The following is a 17,434-nucleotide window of genomic DNA, read 5'->3' as shown; positions in this document are numbered from 1 at the left end:
TGAGACCACTGACCTTTCATAATGTACCATGTGGAAAAGCTGTAGGTAAGGTGTGCCCAAAGCACTTAAAATTTTTTTTAACATGTATGTATGTATGTATGTATGTATGTATGTATGTATGTATGTATAGAGAGAGTAGAGAGTGTGTGTGTGCACACATGTTATGGTCCATGTGTGGAGGTCAGAGTATAACCGTAGAAGTTGGTTTTCTCCTTCCACTATGTGGGTTCCAATGAACAAACTTAGGATGTCAGGTTTGGTGACAAGTGCCTTTATCTGCTGAGCCATCTCACCACCCCAGTGACTTTTGATAGATAATATTGTCCTTTCCTTTGGTTCACAGTGGGGTACAAGTCTGTGGTGCAGGCTTCTCGTTCCTCAGTTCTCCCGAATCCTTTTGAGACTGGAGGCAGTGGTCAGATGGAGTCCTCACCATGCCCACATTACCAGCATTCCCCCTCCCCAGCTGAGAGCCCTGCACTACAAGCCCTGGCTGGAAGCCCCATGCACTGTCTGCAGTCACCTGGAGCTGCTGTTCCTTGAACATGTCAGGATGGGGCGCATTGAGAATGTCGTCTGCCAGCTGGGCCTGGCTGTCAATGTTTACAGGAGTGGTGGCCTTGCTGCATAGGAATTTACTGAAAATCTCCCGGGCCCTGTAAGAGAGCTGACAGGTAGAAAGGTCTGAGCAGAACTGTGGACACACCCACTGGACACGCATTTCCCGCCGGTCACTGCAGCGTTCCTAAGACTGACACTACTTTGGGACTGAAGAATTGATTCACGGGTCCAGTCTATACTCTGACTTACAAAGGGAAGTATAAAAGAACGAGTCAGGAAAAACCTCCTGAATGGGCTCCTCTGCAAGTTTCCCAATGGCTGCTTTGGAAGGGCCTCAAAAACTGAGACGTGCTACCTGGAATAGGCCTCAGAGTAGGATCCACCAGCAAGGTGTGAGCCACCGGGGAGGACAGGAGTGTGCAGTGCTCAGAGCACAAGAAACAGGCATGAGGCCACTCTGTGAGGACAATCTTGGGGACATGCCACAGGACATGGCTGAGGTAGTCCTAGGGCAGCTTGAAAGGAGCCGTCAGGCTGGCAGGGTGAGGGTACACTTGCTTCTCCAAGCCTCCCTCCAGCACGGCTTCTCCCTCCCAATCCTAACACCAAGTACCACCTCTGCCAGGCTCTGTGACAGGACATTTATGCAGTCTATGTTTAGGCAGGATTAAATGTCACACACTTAAGTTTTTATTCGGAAGCAAAAATGTCATTTTTTTAAGTCACGTGGAAGCATCCCTCATCAACTGCTCAAGCAAAACTCGATGTAGCCCTCTGCCACCTCACCCTCAGGCAGCCCCACTCGGAAGAGCAATTTACCTCTTTTTTGTCGTGTGCAGGAACATGACTGAAGCATTCACAGGCCTGCCAGAATAAGATGTTCTCTTCACTGAACTCTTTCCGTAGAAAATCCTGAGGGAGCATAAGGAAGAGAGCAGTCGTCACTCCACAACTCCTCCATGCAGCTGACCCCCAAGCCTTATCCTGGCGTCCTTTGTCTACCACACAGCAGAATAGGCTTCTCTCCAGAGGGCCTCGAAAGCAAGCACAGAGACTGTCCAACATCCCCGAGGGCACTATCTGCCTCACAGCTCTTTTCTCAAGAGCTGGTCTTTCTTTTTCTTTGAGAAATGGATTTTTAGTTTCTAGTGAGTACACAAAATGACATTATACCATAAGACACTGTCCTATACACGTTGCTCATATTCATCCCATTACCCTCTCTTGTTGCCCCACCCCCACTCCTGGGTCCTTAAGAGCTGTGCTTGTCAGAGTATCTTTCCAAGAATTTTGAAGAAGCCCCAGCTAGGAGGATGACACACACCTGTAATCCTAGCACTCAGAAGGACAAGGTAGGGTTATAGTTCCAAGCCAGCCTGAGTGACATAGGGAGACCCTGTCTCAAAACAAACCAACACACAGAGCCAAGAAATTCTGATATTCTTTCTTGCATAGACATCCTATGTGTGTGGATGGGGGGTGGGGGGAGGGAGCTTAGGAAACTCCAGGACAGGAGGCTGGTCAGGAAAGAAGACTGAGCTGAGGGTCTCTACAAATGCACACCCTACTCTAAGTCTGGAGTTTGGAGCAGAAGCTGGGACAGTCACGCTCCTACAAGTTGATGCACTGTCTCCGAGGTATGAGATGACCCAGTAAGCTTAAGCGCCCTTGGCACAAAGTGGCAATGCCCCCTCAGCAGTGCCCCTTACTCACAGAGAAGTAGCGAACGCCAATGGGATCCTGCAGCAGACGCTCGAATGACACTGCCCAGCTCGCAACCCTCCTCTCACGTAGACGCCGGCAGCTCTGCACACTGGGGAGGCTGGCATTGCTGCTCAGGCTGTTGTTGCTAATGCAATCCTTCAGGTCAGCTCCTGTCAGCTCTGCAGGATCAGTACAGACACACCTGCACCACTTGCCTTTTGTGCCTGCTCCACAGGAGGCCACAGGTACCTGCAGCCAGCCCCACTTTTCACATTTGTCCAGTCAGTGACATGCACTGCACCTGAAGCCTAGCCAAGGCTTTCTAGATACCAGACGTAGCAGTGAAAAAAACACCTCTCATCTCAACCAACCACATACACACACACACACACACATACACACACACACACACACTTAAATAATAAGCTCTGACCATGAGAATAAAACAGAGAAACTATTACATAAGTGCACATACAACACAGGGCAGAAAGCCCAATGTTGAGTATACAGCAGGGAGGCATTTACAAGTGCACAACAAAGCCAAAGACACCAGTGAAGCCCAAGGAGAAGCTTCAATTGGCCCATTGCCCTTCTGATGTTGTCTGCTGCAACTTGAAAGCCACAGCTCACAGCTTATGCACTTTCCTGTGTGCAGGTCACTTCTCAGTGGAAACACTAAGCCACAACATCCAAAGTGAGTATTAGCCATGTGTCTGCTGGCAGCTCATTCACTGGTGATCCCAATACAGGAAAACACTACAACTCAAAGAGGAGACGGAGAGGTGTCTAGGAAGACCCCATTTGTCACTCCTGTCCAGTTGATGAAGCAGCCCAGGGACGAGAGGACCACAGGCCAATGTAAGTGGAGCTCTAGAGTTGTTACACATGTTGCTGAGCAGGGCACACAGAGCTTCCCTAGATGAGAATGACCTATGTCAGAGGCAAGGCCAGGCCACTGCAGGGAGACAGGACAGGAGCCGTACTGTGCTGTCAGAAGGCCCCAGGCTCCGCTGCAGAGCTGACTAAGATGACTTTCCACATGGCATCCCTAAGGAAATGTTGCTACATCACATGTTCACGACAGGCTCCATCATCTGTTCTGAGCACCTGCTGCCTGGCATTCAAGACAGGTGGGTCACTCAGGATGGTCTGCCTGAGGTCAGTCCACAGGACAGATTCCTGGGGACAAGGTAGCAGGCTCTAGCTTGAGGCCAGTCACTCAAGTGCGCTTTGTAGCAGGAGGGGAGGACGGAAGTACAGGGACTGAAAGCAGCATGGCCACTTACACTTTCGGATCACACCAGTCCACAGGGGCACTGAGAGCTGCCACTGAACCTACAGCCCAGAACAGCGTGCAGATAGTGTGTGCAAGCCAGAACAGAGAGGGCCTGAGGAGTGCACACTGCACTTTCTAGAGGAAAGTGACCCTGAGGGCTAGGAGCCAAGCCAAGGATGTGACTACAGCATGGCACCTAGATTAAGTACTGGGCAAGAACATTCAAAGCCAGCTAGCATTTAGATTACAAGAGACAAGGGAAAGACATTCCAGTCCCACACTGACACCACTACAGATGTTTATGTCAGAAGAAATGAGGTCATGAGATCAGAACTTGTACAATCTTACCCCACCCCCGTCTGTGTACCAGTCACTGTTCTCCTCAAGTCTAGAGGAAAGCGCTTGGGTCAGGATACATCACAGAAGTTGCAGCCTGCTCCTCTAGAACACTGTTCACGGGGGGCATGGTCGCAGCAGCTGGCACTACATAGGGCTGCTTCACTAAGTAGCTCAGCCATCAAACACACACTGTGTGAGCACCTCACACACTTCCTGTGGGGTTGGGACCCCACAGGGATGGTTCTCTGAAGCTGACCTGTGTCCAGTGACCAGAGCAGGTACTGACTGTCTCAGAATGCACATTTAAGTCCAAAATATGTTCTGACAGAGGTTTCCCAAGAGCTACACAAGCTGAGTGTGACTGTCCCAGAAGAAAACTAAACAGAAAACACATTAAAAGGCAGGATGGCTCCACCTAGTTCCACTGTACACCACCCCACCCCCACTGCATACCACATCCATCCCCACTGCACACCACCTCATCTCCACCGTACACCACGTCCATCCCCACCGTACACCACCCCATCCCCACCGTACACCACGCCCATCCCCACCGCACACCACGCCCATCCCCACCGCACACCACGCCCATCCCCACTGCACACCACGCCCATCCCCACTGCACACCATGTCCATCCCCACTGCACACCACCCCATCCCCACTGCACACCACCCCATCCCCACTGTATACCACGTCCATCCCCACTGTATGCCACGTCCATCCCCACTGTATGCCACGTCCATCCCCACTGTATACCACGCCTATCCCCACTGTATACCACGCCTATCCCCACTGCATACCACGTCCATCCCCACTGCATACCACGCCCGTGCCCACTGCACACCACGTCCATCCCCACTGCAAACCACTTGCTACAGCACTATACAAGCATGTTCTTGGGGATAAAACACCAGATCCATGCTTGGAACAGAAGGCAAAGTCCAGGAGCAGATGAAGAAGAATGCAGTGGAGGCGGGGACTGAACCACATCTGAAAAACTTCCAGCTGGGCTCTTGCTTTCCAGATCATATTAAAGCTAACTTCATAGGGCACAGTGATTTAGATGTGAAATGAAATTGGAGACAAACTGGAAAACCCAAGCTCCCATGATGTGGAGCCCAACAGCGTCTGAACCCATATGAAATGCCCAGGCAAGAGGCTAAGGGGGACATACAACACACAGACTGAGGGCTGGTTCCTTCCAGACCAAGACACCCACACAGACAGATGGCCAGAAGAAGGCAGAAGGAAGCACATGACAGGTTCCGGGCTCCTAAGCACTTGGGCATGCTCCTCTCTGCAACCGCTGCAGGCTAGTTCACGTTCCATACCACTCTGCCTCACTCTGCTAAAGTCAGGCTTTGTGTGTGCCAGGTGACAACCCAGGCAGGCATGGGAACTTGTACTTCAAAGGAGCTTAGCACTTCAAGGTGCATAGGAATCACATTGCCCAGTGCAGTCTTTTGACGACCCAGCCCCCAAGGAAAGTGAGGGTGCTGATGTTGCTCTTCACTGCATCCTCTGTTGATGAGGTGACCCTCACCAATGAAGTACTGAGCCCAGCAGAGTCAACACTGCAACTATTTCCCTCCAACTTTCCTCTGAGGCAATGAACTAGAACTGAATAATGAACAGTTAACTCATGAAACACAGAAGAATCCTCTACAGCAGGTCCTGTGGCAGAAGAAATGCAGCACACAGCGGTGACTCGGCTGAGCAGCAGCAGTGCTGGCAGGCCACAGGGGTATCCTGGCAATGTGTCCTTCACCCCAGACAAAGGACTGGCAAGGTCTCTTGTTCCTCACAGTGGAGGGTGGCCTGGTGGACAGGAAGGCAGAGGAGGTAAGGTGGGACTGAGTCAGCGAGCTATCCATAGACCATAAGGCCCCACTAAGGCGATGAAGTTTGTGCTTCTGAATTACAAAGTACTTGTGATTCCAGCACAAGCTTAGTATGAGAAATACCCATTTTCTTTTCTTTTTTGGTTTTTTGAAACAGGGTTTCTCTGTGTTGCTTTGGAGCCTGTCCTGGAACTAGCTCTTGGAGACCAGGTTGGCCTTGAATTCAGAGATCTGCCTGCCTCTGCCTCCCAACTGCTGGGGTTAAAGGCGTGTGCCGCCACTGCCTCATGAGAAATACCCATTTTCTGTGTCCAAGGTACTCAACTGCTGGAGGAAAAGCGGCCCAGTCCTCTGAGCGGACCTGCAGACCTCCCAGCTTGCTCATATGCAGCTTGTCACTGCCTGCTAGCTCAACAAGATCTTCCCCACTCCCTAAATATCCAGGTTTCTGTGTGCTCACCTTAACTACAAGAGGTCCCTGGTCCCTAGGGCTGCAGCAGGAAGTGTTGGGTGTGTGGTAGGAGTGAACCTATGCTGTCTCAGTCAGTGAGTGAAAGACGACCGGTATACTGACTAAACTTATTTTTATAACCTGATATAAAACAATGACTTTCCAAGACTCACATCAACATGCCACTGTGAACTCTAACAACGAAGGATTGCAGCAAAGAACTGCTATGACGAGCTCCACTGTGTCACTGAGTGTCCCACATCGCTGGCTGCCAAGGTCCCTAGCTGTGGGTCAGGCTTGTCCTTGGGTCTCTCAGGCATGGGCACTGGGTACAGAGGAAGGTGGCGCAGCACCTAAGCAGGCACGGCTCAAGTGGCAAAGACAACAGTGGGGAACTGACACTACAGGAAATGAGGGGAAACGGCCCATCTCCTGGCAGCTGGACTAGAGACCCGCTCAGGTGAGATGCCTGGTTGGTGAGGGGACAGTCTCCATGGCTGCAACAGAGCCCTTCCCCTAGGAGAAGAGGAAGTTTCTGGTGCTCCGGTAATGCCTCCCTAAGGTTGTGGGAACAGTGACTTGGCCTTGAGCCCAGCATAGCCCAGGGACCTAGACAAAGACATCACAAATGCTGAGGCGAGGCCCAGCCACAGTGGACTATGACAAGTCACACACATACGGGGGGGGGGGGCAAGTCCTGAGTCCACAAGGGTGCCACACGTGGTTTTTTTAAACAGAGCTCCTGGAGGAGGTTTTCACCCAGTGGGGGTGTAGGAGGCTTGCAAAGCAGAGGGGTAGAGGCAGACCCTGCTCAGGCTTGGCGCAAGTTGCTCCTGTGAGTTGGATCTTAGTGCTTTTGACGGGCTACACAGACACGAAATAGTCCCTTCCCCTTTGTCATGCATTTCTGAGTTCAGAACAATGTTCCAGCACTGTTAGTCACATACAGAACAAAGCATCTTCAGGGTTAACCTGACCCAGGACATCAAGCAGCACCTGGTGGCCAAGGAATTCCTTGCAAACACCTCTATTTCTAAACCAAGTTCAAGACCAGTTTAGGAGGCCGACACACATCAGGTCTGAGACTCACTGGTCTGCTGGAAGCTGCCAGCCTGGTCCTCTAATGTTAAGCGGTTGGGTAAAACACAGGCTGAGTTGAAGATACGGCTGCACTGTGGCTTTAGTGGGTGTGTTCTAGGTGTTTGTAGTGATGTGGGTTTTCTTCTTTCAGTCAAATGCTGACCTGGTGAGAACGTGACTCGAGTCTGTGCAGATCTGCTGGAACAGCTGCCAGCACAGCTGCAGAGACTGTGTAGCGATGTAGGCTGTAGGTTACACATTGCAGTAATTCCTTGAGACTGAGTGTGCAGTTACTTCTGTGATGCATGGCCTCAGCCCGCTCCCAGTTCACTGTATGCCTCAGCCGATCATAACCTTAAGTATTCCAAATGCTCAAGTCTCAACTCTAAGCCACGTGGCAGCCCAACCCAACATAAGACCCTCCCCACGCAGCAAACATACCTGAGGACTGCACACGTCAGCCTGCTCTGACACTCAAGACAAGTTGAGAGACAGATGTGGGACTTTACCTGGGTAGAGATGATAAGAGCCACTGTGGTGCCATCTAACCAAATACTTCCAACCATTCACCGTAAACCACCCTTCTGAGTCCATACCAGGCTCAGCCTGGGTGGCCGGGAGCAGAGGCCTGGGCCACGGGTGCTGAGGACATGGCTCCTGAGCTCGGCCTTGGGGGTAGATGAACTATTGCAGAGCCTCAGGGACCCTCGCAAAGGCAGCCCTCAGCCTTCCAGCACTGGCTCCTGGAGAGGCCCTAGAGCCTCGCAAAGCCTCAGAGACTCATGCATAATGCACAGCCGGAGTGCCTGCAGCAGAGGCCTGAATTATTCACAAGGGCAGAAACACTGCTCCCCCAGTGTGGGGAGGAGCCACTGTGCAGTTCACGAAACAGCAGCAGGGAAGGAGCAGCAAGAACACGCAGCTCCTCGTAATAGTTATGTGATGCTGTCGTATTTCCACACCATCTTAAGTCCCATAAACACAAGATCTATATTCCCAGTGAGAATGACTAAAGCCATGGCATCTCAAGGGTGTGCACTTAAGAAACAAGCAGCTTCGCCGGGTGGTGGTGGTGCACGCCTTTAATCCTAGCACTCGGGAGGCAGAGGCAGGAGGATCTCTGGGAGTTCGAGGCCAGCCTCGTCTACAAGAGCTAGTTCCAGGCACCAAAGCTACAGAGAAACCCTGTCTCGAAAAACCAAAAAAAAAAAAAAAAAAGAAAGAAAGAAAGAAAGAAAGAAAGAAAGAAAGAAAGCAGCTTGAATTCAATCAGTTCCAAAGCAAAATCTGTGGCATCAGCAGCACCTAAGGAAACCTCGAGGGGCTGGGACCTCAGCCGGAGCTGGGCGTGCCAGCTTTAGAAAATAAAGCCTTTTGCTGCTGCCCGCACGAACTAAATCAGTGCATAAACAGAGGTGGGAGAAGGGCAATGAGGCCTCATGAGTTCTCCATGGTCTCTGAGGTTGGGGCTTCCCGCAGGTAGCCCAGGTAAGGGTCAGTAGAGACCATTTTCAGCTTTCTGGCCACAGTCCCCAGCAATTCTAAATTTGATCCCCAAGACACGCAAGGGAAAGTTTACCACCCAAGCTGGATGACCACAGTCCAATGATTGGTGACTTTGGGTGGACACTCCTCCACAAACACTCCGACTCTATCAGTTCCAGTAAAAAGGCCACCAAAGGATCTCAATAGTGTCCTCTAAAAGAGACCTGCAAAGGGTTAAAAGGATGCCTCAGCTGTGTCTGCCTTCCCTGAGCACAGGGCTTCACATCAGTGGCTGAAGCAGGGAATACACCCTTACCACCCGGGAGGTTGCCACCGGAAGCTCACAGGAGTCTTGTTGGTGTGAGGATGGGGAGCAGGAACGGGACCCCCACTCTCTTCTGGGCCCATTCTGTCTCTGGCCCTCCTATCGCAGCCTTCCGCACCTCTTCCAGGAACAGTCACCAAAACATACACATTTTTTTTTCTAAGCTATTTGAGGGTAAGTTGCCAACAGCAGCACACACACACAGACAGACACAGATATAGACACACACACACACACATAGACACACGCACACATCAAGGTGTACTGACTGCTAAGACTTTAATCACTGTGATAAACCCAGAACATTTAGCACAGCCTGTCCTCTAATTCCACCCACCATGTCCTTCATGGTGCGGTCCCCTCTGCCTAGGACTAAATTCTGCTGGTTACCAAAGCACCCAGGCACCTCCCACCCCTCTGCACTGAGGTCTTGGTGGGCCAGAGGGTGTGGTCATCCATCTTATCTTGGCTTGTCAGTGTCAGGGAGAGAAGCGGATCATGCAGGCACCTTTCTCTTGGGTGCACCGTGCCAGTGTGCAGCCTGATCCTGTAGTCAGGGCACCAGTTTTCTGCATTATCACTCTTTCTCCTCAAAATACAAGTTGAATAGCCTTAATTCAGAAATCTGAAATTCAAAATGCTCCCAAATCCAAAAATTAAAGGTGACTAAAAAAGCTACTTCTACATCTTGTCTCATGACACCTGCAAACAGACTAAAGTACTGAGTAAAATTATTCTCAGGCTCTATGTGTAAGTTGAATAAATGAAGCCCATGGGAAGACCTGTATCCTATGCCTGAGAGAGCTCATTGTACCTATGGGAAAGTTCCAAAACCTAAGGGAAAAGTCAGAAACTGAAATACTGGTCCCAGTGATTTTGCATAAGGAACTCTCATCTCCCAAACTAAGGCAGAAAGCGCCTCATGTCCTTGGGGCTGTGCCATGGCCTCAGTCTCCTGAGAGGGTCTCAGGGCTATGCTGGTCTGTAGTCAGTCAGGGGTTTGCTCTCAGTGGCCTGGTACTTTCTCCTCTACTCAGTCCTCCATCAGGTGGCCGTGCCCCTGTGAGTCTTCCCAAACACTGAGCACTGATGGGAAGCAGACACATACCTGCAGGCCCACTGTGTGCTTTCCCTGCTCAGCCCAAAGAGTCGGTCTTTGGGTATGGGTCACTTCCTCTCCAGCAGTGGACAGCCTCCTTTCGCTCCTGATGCCCCCACTTCCTCACTCAACAAAAAGCAGCTGAGCTTTCTAGAGTTCCTTTGCAGGTGACATTCACGGCAGAGTCCCACCTACCTTGCTGCGCTGGGAAGTTCTGTCACCTGCGTGGTGAAGGCACTGCCTCTCTGTGAACATGTTCCCTTCATTCCCACAGTGGTCCACACGTCACCAGTATGGGCAATTTTGGCTCTGGGAGAGGCCAGGCGGAGATAGAGCCCAACATGACCTTTCTGAATCTAGGTGACAGGACATGATGATCACATGGACCCTTATGTCTATGTCTCGGCTTTCTTATGGGAAGAAACGAACACCTGTAGGGCCTGGGGCCCAAGAACCTGGTAAGGATCCCAAGCTATACATCCAAGTACTGGGACTGTACCAGAAGCTAAAACGCCATCAACAAGAGAGGCCTCAAACTACCTGGAGGGCTAGGTTTCCATGGAAGTCCTGCATGACATGGGGAAGATAGCCCTGGCCTCACCTCATTTCCTGTGTCACAACCGCGTACCTGAGTTCTGTCACCTTAGTCTGAGAGCAGCTGGCTAAGAGCACTTCATTCTCATTGCCAGCAGGGTGACCCTTCATACTAAGCAGTGCGGAGAGCTCAGGACAGGCCCTGCTGCTTACAGACTACACAGTGTAAAATCTGAGGGCAGCTATTCGGCTCCTCACCTGAGAAAGCCAGAGTGAGCAGTGGCAGATCCTGACAATAAGCAGATCGGCATGTTTTGAGCACCACAGCAGAGCCCCCAAACTGCTGGTCTTAACTCTACAGGTCCACTGTGAAGTGAGGCTCAAAAATCTTGGGATACTGGTGGGTAGAACTGGGCAGGCACCACAAACTCTGAGGTGGCATCCCGTACCCTTTCCTGCCCTGCTTGCTCCTCACCGTCTCCCAGGGAGTGACAAGGCCAGACAATCCTTTGAGACTGTGCTGGGATCACACGATTATGTATACCGCAGGGCCCCCAGGGAACAAATGGGAGAAACCTAAATGCTGTCTTGAAGCCGAGACCAAGCCCATCTGAACTCAGCAGAACAAACTCAGCCTGTGAAGCGACATAGTGTTTTAGGAGAGGAAATGCCAAGCAGATGGGAAAATGCCAAGAGCTTTCAGGGCCGTAAGAGTGGGTAGAACGGGAGCTGCCAAGGGTCAGTGTGGGAAGTGGTGGGAGAGAACAGCTCCTTCATTTGTCACATTGCATTTTCAGAACTCAGTTGAGGAGCCATCAGCTGCCACCATGAGGGTCACTGGACTACAGGAGCCCTACTACATGCCAGGAAGGGGCAGTGCCTTTTTAAAGCCCTGATCAGATTCACACACTGGCTGGAACAAAAAGGTCACAATGTCTTAACTGGCTAATTCTTTCTCAAAATGGACTTATTTGATTTTGACAAATAAAAAAATTGGTATCATGAAGACATACATCCTCCTTTTATGTTCATTTCAATGACAACATGTGAAAAGTCACCTGGCAACAGAACCTGGCTGAAGGAGAAGACAGACACACTGCCCAGCACAGAAGCCCAGGGATCCAAAGGCTGGCTCCGGAGGAAGGCTCTGGAACCTCATGCCCACATGCGGTGGGGCTTCACCTTCTACATAAACCATGTCAACAAGGGTGTTTTGGCTGTGCCAAGTGTAATGATGGAGCTAACTTCATAGGATGGGGTGAGCGCCACGCCTCACTGGAGAGACACTTAACCTTTCAATAAAAACCTGATAATAACTATATGCTGTCATCACAGGAAAGTTGTGACAATGTCAGGCACACAGTAGGCACTGAATGGTGTCAACTGCTAACTGGGCTGTGCTAGTCCTGAACACCAGGTGAAGGGCAAGCAACTCCAGCTATATGTCTGCACTGTTAGGTCATGGGTCCTAAACTATTCTCTGGTTAACATTTTAAATATAAATCTAAAGCTTTTGTTGGTCAGCATCTAAAATCATGCTCTCATCCCCTCCCTACACAGACATGGCACCTCATTTAAGGAAGGTCCTGCTTTCTCTCTGATGGATTCAATCAGTTCTGAAGGTCAGGGCTGTTCAGGGGCTCTGCTTAGGGTTTGTACACAGATGGCGCCAACTATGAGTTGTGCATATGTAGTTTTCTCCTTTCCAGTCCTAAAGACTCTCTTTTGTCTTTTTAATCTGGGCTAACCCTAACACCTAGCATGCTCGTGCTATTCTTGGCTCTTGTAGAATGCTTCTGGTTGAGTCTAACTTGGAGACAAATCAAGCCAGTGCTTGACTCTGTCAGCTGCTACTCTGGCCTCCACGGTGTGAGTCAATTGGTTTCACTCCTTCTCTGCTGTGACAGATCTGCTTATGTGTCTGCAATCGTTTGCCCTGAAAGCAAACTCTGAAAACAGAGTTAGTCTGCCTCAGAATGTACCCAAGTGTCTGGAAGTGTTGCAAACAAAGCAAAAACTCAAAACCCTACCCCACACCATGGAAAAACAAAAACAAAAACACAACAACAACAGATTCCAGGGGCATCCAAGACTTAAATGTGAACAATAAAATGGTAATAGTTTTACCTTCATGGTCTTAGGAAGGGCGGAGTAGAGCAAGACAAATGTGCTTCTTAAAGGGGAGATGGCCATTGGGACTATCTTAAAAACTTCAGTCTGCAGGAGACAGCACTGAGAACCAACTGCAGAAGGCGGCCTGCATGCCTTCCTCAAGTGCTACTATATCTTTCATTCATTATTAGCCACAAAAAACAAACAAGAATGCAATTGAAAATATAAGCTGTAAAGTTGTGAAGGAGAACTGTCCCCATCGGCTCCAGGATTTGAGCGCCTGATCCCCACCTGATTACTGTGTTGGGCGGGGGAGGGGCTGTTGAACATCTGGGCGGTAGACCCTTGCTGGAGGAAGTAGATGGCTGGGGCAGGCTGTGGGTGCTCACAGTCTTATCTCACTTCCTGGTCACCCTCTGCTTGATGAGATGAGCTCTCAGCTTCTTGTTCGCACCACCTTTATGCTTCCCCACCATAAAGGACTCTTATCCCTTTGAAACTGTAAACTAAAACAAACTTCTACAAGCTTCCTTGGTCATGGCATTTTATCATATTTTATCAATGGGAAAGTAGTCAATATATAAGATTATCATAATTCATCTGTCCAATCCAAGAATCACTTCTAGAATTTATTGTTTTTTCAATTTTCTACTAATCAACTAACAGTAACAACATAACCAGCTGAATGAGAAAACACAAAAAGCAAGCAACAGGCACAAGCTTGTTTGTTTCTGGCAGTGTCTGCGATGGAATGCAGGGCCTCATGCTTGTTAATCGGGTACTCTATACTGACACCTGTCTAAGCAAAAGTCTGGACTGAGTATTTAAAAATAAAACTGAGCCAGGTGGTGGTGGCGCACACCTTTAATCCCAGCACTCAGGAGGCAGAGGCAGGTGGATCTCTGTGAGTTCGAGACCAGCCTGGTCTACAAGAGCTAGTTCCAGTTCCAGGACAGGCTCCAAAACCACAGAGAAACCCTGTCTTGAAAAACCAAAAAAAAAAAAAAAAAAAAAAAACCAAAGCTACAGAGAAACCCTGTCTCAAAAAACAAAACAAATAAATATCAAGTGGCCACATACAAACCCTAGTGGCCATGATGAACACAACAGCTGGGTAGTGTGCACACTGGCCAATGGAGAATATCTAAATACACACGCCGATGGCCAGCTCATCAGAGCAAGGCACACACATTATGTCCATGCAGAGACCTGTATGGGCATGTCTTGCAATCTTTGTGACAGCTAAAGTCTGAGCCAGCTTAGCAGCTATCACCAGAGGCAAGAGCAGACAGTGGCCATTTAACAACAGAACAGGACACAGTAGCCAAAGTGATGGTAACAGACCCACAAGGCAGGAAAGCAGTTCACAGACAACAGTCAGGTACCAGAGAGCACACATGGCAGCATTAGCCCAAGATCACATGGTAGGGTGAGACATCAGTCCAGAGTGAAGGTGGAAGGGAAGATATGTCCTGGGAACCAGGCAGAAGCTAAAAGGATGATGTCCCAAGAATGGGTGCCTTCCTCCCCAGCGCCAGTCAATCCCCAGTGCCTTGTAAAGATCACTAGCCTCAATCACTGTATCCCATTAATGCTAGCTAACTTGAAAGGACGCCTTTATAAAGGCAGGAAAGCCATCATTAGGCCATGAGTCTTAGGTTTTGTTTTAAAATATTTACATAAAAGCCTTCCTTCCCAGAGGATGTGGTAAATTGACCCAGAGATGTGCTGTCTGTAAGTAGACTTTGCAGGCTGGCCCCAATCCCTTCTGTGCAAGCCTCACCAAAAAGTCCATGTTACTCAGCCAGTATGTGCCACCTATCTCTGAAGCCCTGGCAGGTGAAGTTACTGGAGAAGAAATAAGCACATAGCAGGTGACCTCCATCATGTTCAGAGCTGGTAAGGGACCTCAGGGAGCTCCCACATACTGCCCACATCCATGCTCAGGTTCCGAGAACAAAGACATCTCTGAGCAAATGGTGGTAGCACACCACCAGCCTGCAGCACAGTGGGACCTGCCCCCTCACCAGTCTGCAGCACAGTGGGGACGGTCCCCCTCACCAGCCTTGAGACCTTGCAGGACCTGCCCTCCATGTCTGGATCCCAAATGTAGAGGGAACACAGCTGCCTCTCACTGAGGTGAAGGCTGGGTACACCAGAACCTGCGGGGCTAAGTGTTGCTAGTCAGGTATGCAGCACTTATCTAAGGACACCCTGAGTGTCACATCACATGGTGCCAGACAGACTGAGCCCTCCAGGAGGTGAGCCCAAATATTACACAGTGTGCAGAACACTTTCGGGGCCCACACTGCTCCCTGGAGATGCACCAGAGCTCAGCTGGAACAGCAACACTTCAGAAGAAAGGTTCTGATGTGGGCAGGACCATGTCACCACTTCATCATGCTCTGGCTTTTCATGGCCGAATGCTCTGTAAAGGCTCTGTAAAGGCAGAGAAAGTAACGGGACGGGCAGGCAGGGCTTGCTGATTCCAGAATGAGGTATCAGCTCTGAATGAATGAACTGATTGCTTCCCACACCTGTAATGTGTGGGATACAGGATACTCCAGGCATACTGGGGTGAGACCTGACGCTTCATGATTCTAAGGGTAGTGCTCATCCTATGGGATGAGAAATCATGGGAGCTCCTTGTATTAAACTCACATTTTATTGTGAACTTTCTAAATAATGTTCCACAACTAGAATGTGAAAGCATCGCATTGCAGGATGCTGGCTGTGATGGGCTGGCTGTGACAGGAACCCTACTGCCACTCAGCACTAGAAAATGAAACTAAATGTTTAGCAATGAACCTTGGAAGCTGGACCTCTGTCACTTCTGATGGGAAGTGTGTGTTTAGATCACCCCATTTACCAGGAGGCATGTTGGGTGCTACAGCAGAAAAAGGTCCCTACAGGTGACTCTCCATTGAGCTGAAGAGAAAATCAGAACTAGAGAAAGTTAAGGGCTGCAGTTCAGTCCAGATACAATTGGTGGAGAGGAGGCTGGGGACCACCTGGGACGTCTCAGTACTGACTCTAGGCAGTGCACATGCAGGGTGAGGCCCCAGGAGGTTGCAGGCGATGGTTTGAAGCTACAGGATGAAGGTAGCCAGCCCTTGCACAAATCTGGGGAAGTTCCAGATCCAACCAGTTCTTGTAGGAATCCCTGGAGGGGCTCCATCAAGCCAGGAACATAAAGACTCTTTCAGGAGTCCTTCTTCATATGCCAAGTCCGGAAAACACCTTGGTCATGTGACAAAGAAGCTGATGCCGCAGAGCACCAAGGGAACTAACTCTGGGGCAACTGCATTCCCTGCCCCACATCTCTTAGCAATGTCCCTGCGAGTGCTAGACTGGTCCAGAGATCCAGTCCCCTTGTTCTGACATCACAGGCTTGCTGCTCTTTATCATTTCTTCCTACTCATTCCTGTGAAGATCCTCATATGTGTGCACATAAGACATTCATGTTTTTTCCTGTTAACCAGCTCTCTAGCCAAAGGCTTTACGGTACTAAAGGGAATGATAGGGAGGCCGCACCCCTACACAGCTCTTTATCCAAGTGTAAAAGAGCACAAGCCCCAGGCATGTATTGCAAAGGCTTTTGCAAGTGAGCACACTGTGTCAGCTCCTCTGAAACCGAGTGTTGGGACATAAGCAGGAAGCCCCTGGGCTTCACCTCCCTGACTCTACCATCCTGGGTCCCAGAGCAAGGCTCATACTGCTTCTCTGCCTCAGAGACTCACACAAGGTTCTGTTCAATCGAGTTTTGTTCTCTAAGAACCAACTGAATATGTTCTCTTTGTGAGGCATGGCTCCCTCAGGTGGGTCTCTCGAGACAGAAAGGGAACCAAGAGGACCCTACTCCCACTCCAGTACACTAGAGACGAGTACTGAAACCAACATGTCCAGGGTTCCCACAAACAGAAGAGGGGGAGGAGGCAAGGTGGGAGGAAGGGAGGCAGGAAGGAGTCACCGGCTTTATTACTTTTGAACTTTGCTTGAAAAAAAAACTTCACAACATAGTTACTAATAAAAACTCCTTCCAAATGTCTTGTCAAACCAGAAAGAAAGGAGTGTGTTGGGAGGCATCTTGGCAGAAACCAAGTCTGCCTGCTTCCCCAACCGTCTACAGTCTGTTTGAGTTTCAAGTCCAAAAAAATCATAAAAAAAAAAAAAGTAAACTACTGGGCCAAATAAAAGGCTCTGCTTAAACACCTGCTCTCACACCACAAGCTACAAATTAGCATCCCATTCCTGCTCAGTAGTGAGCAGTTTTGAAAAGCACAAGATTAGGCTGTGGTACCGTGGACCACCGAGCCATGCTGCACTGTCGGCCCGGCTCCCCGGGGACTCCTCTCACATCTCTGTCTCTTCTGATTACAGAGTATGGTTCACCTGCCCAGAATCTTCACAGCCGCAATGTTCCAAGTGAATGCGACCTAACTTCAAGTCCTCGTGGCAAGCACGGCTGGCCCTACATCCCTGAGCAGCTTCCAAGTCAGCTCAGCATGCCTGTGACGTGGACCGCTGCAGCCACTTCTGTAGGACAGAAGATGCTATCATGTTTGAGCAAAGCCAAAGTTGCCAGACAGGAAGGGAAGGTGGCTTGCCTGAGTGTAGCCCTGGGCA

General features: G+C 50.0%; 1 protein-coding gene across 5 annotated transcripts in view; it reads right to left on the bottom strand.

Annotated features, from left to right (window-relative positions):
- Rgs12 (regulator of G protein signaling 12) overlaps positions 1-17,434 on the bottom strand; it is a 101,055-nt gene that overhangs the window by 18,323 nt on the left and 65,298 nt on the right. For all 5 annotated transcript variants that reach the window (XM_057772281.1, XM_057772282.1, XM_057772283.1 and 2 more), the window contains exons 5-7: positions 2,275-2,444; positions 1,381-1,473; positions 524-667 (exon numbers count right to left, since the gene is read on the bottom strand). In XM_057772281.1, the coding sequence (XP_057628264.1) occupies positions 524-667; positions 1,381-1,473; positions 2,275-2,444 (407 nt within the window). The remainder of the gene's footprint in view (positions 1-523; positions 668-1,380; positions 1,474-2,274; positions 2,445-17,434) is intronic.

Source organism: Chionomys nivalis, chromosome 6 (genome assembly GCF_950005125.1).
Source record: "Chionomys nivalis chromosome 6, mChiNiv1.1, whole genome shotgun sequence".
Classification (NCBI taxonomy): domain Eukaryota; kingdom Metazoa; phylum Chordata; class Mammalia; order Rodentia; family Cricetidae; genus Chionomys; species Chionomys nivalis.
Note: the sequence above shows the minus strand (reverse complement) of the source record. Positions and strands in the feature narration are given on the sequence as shown.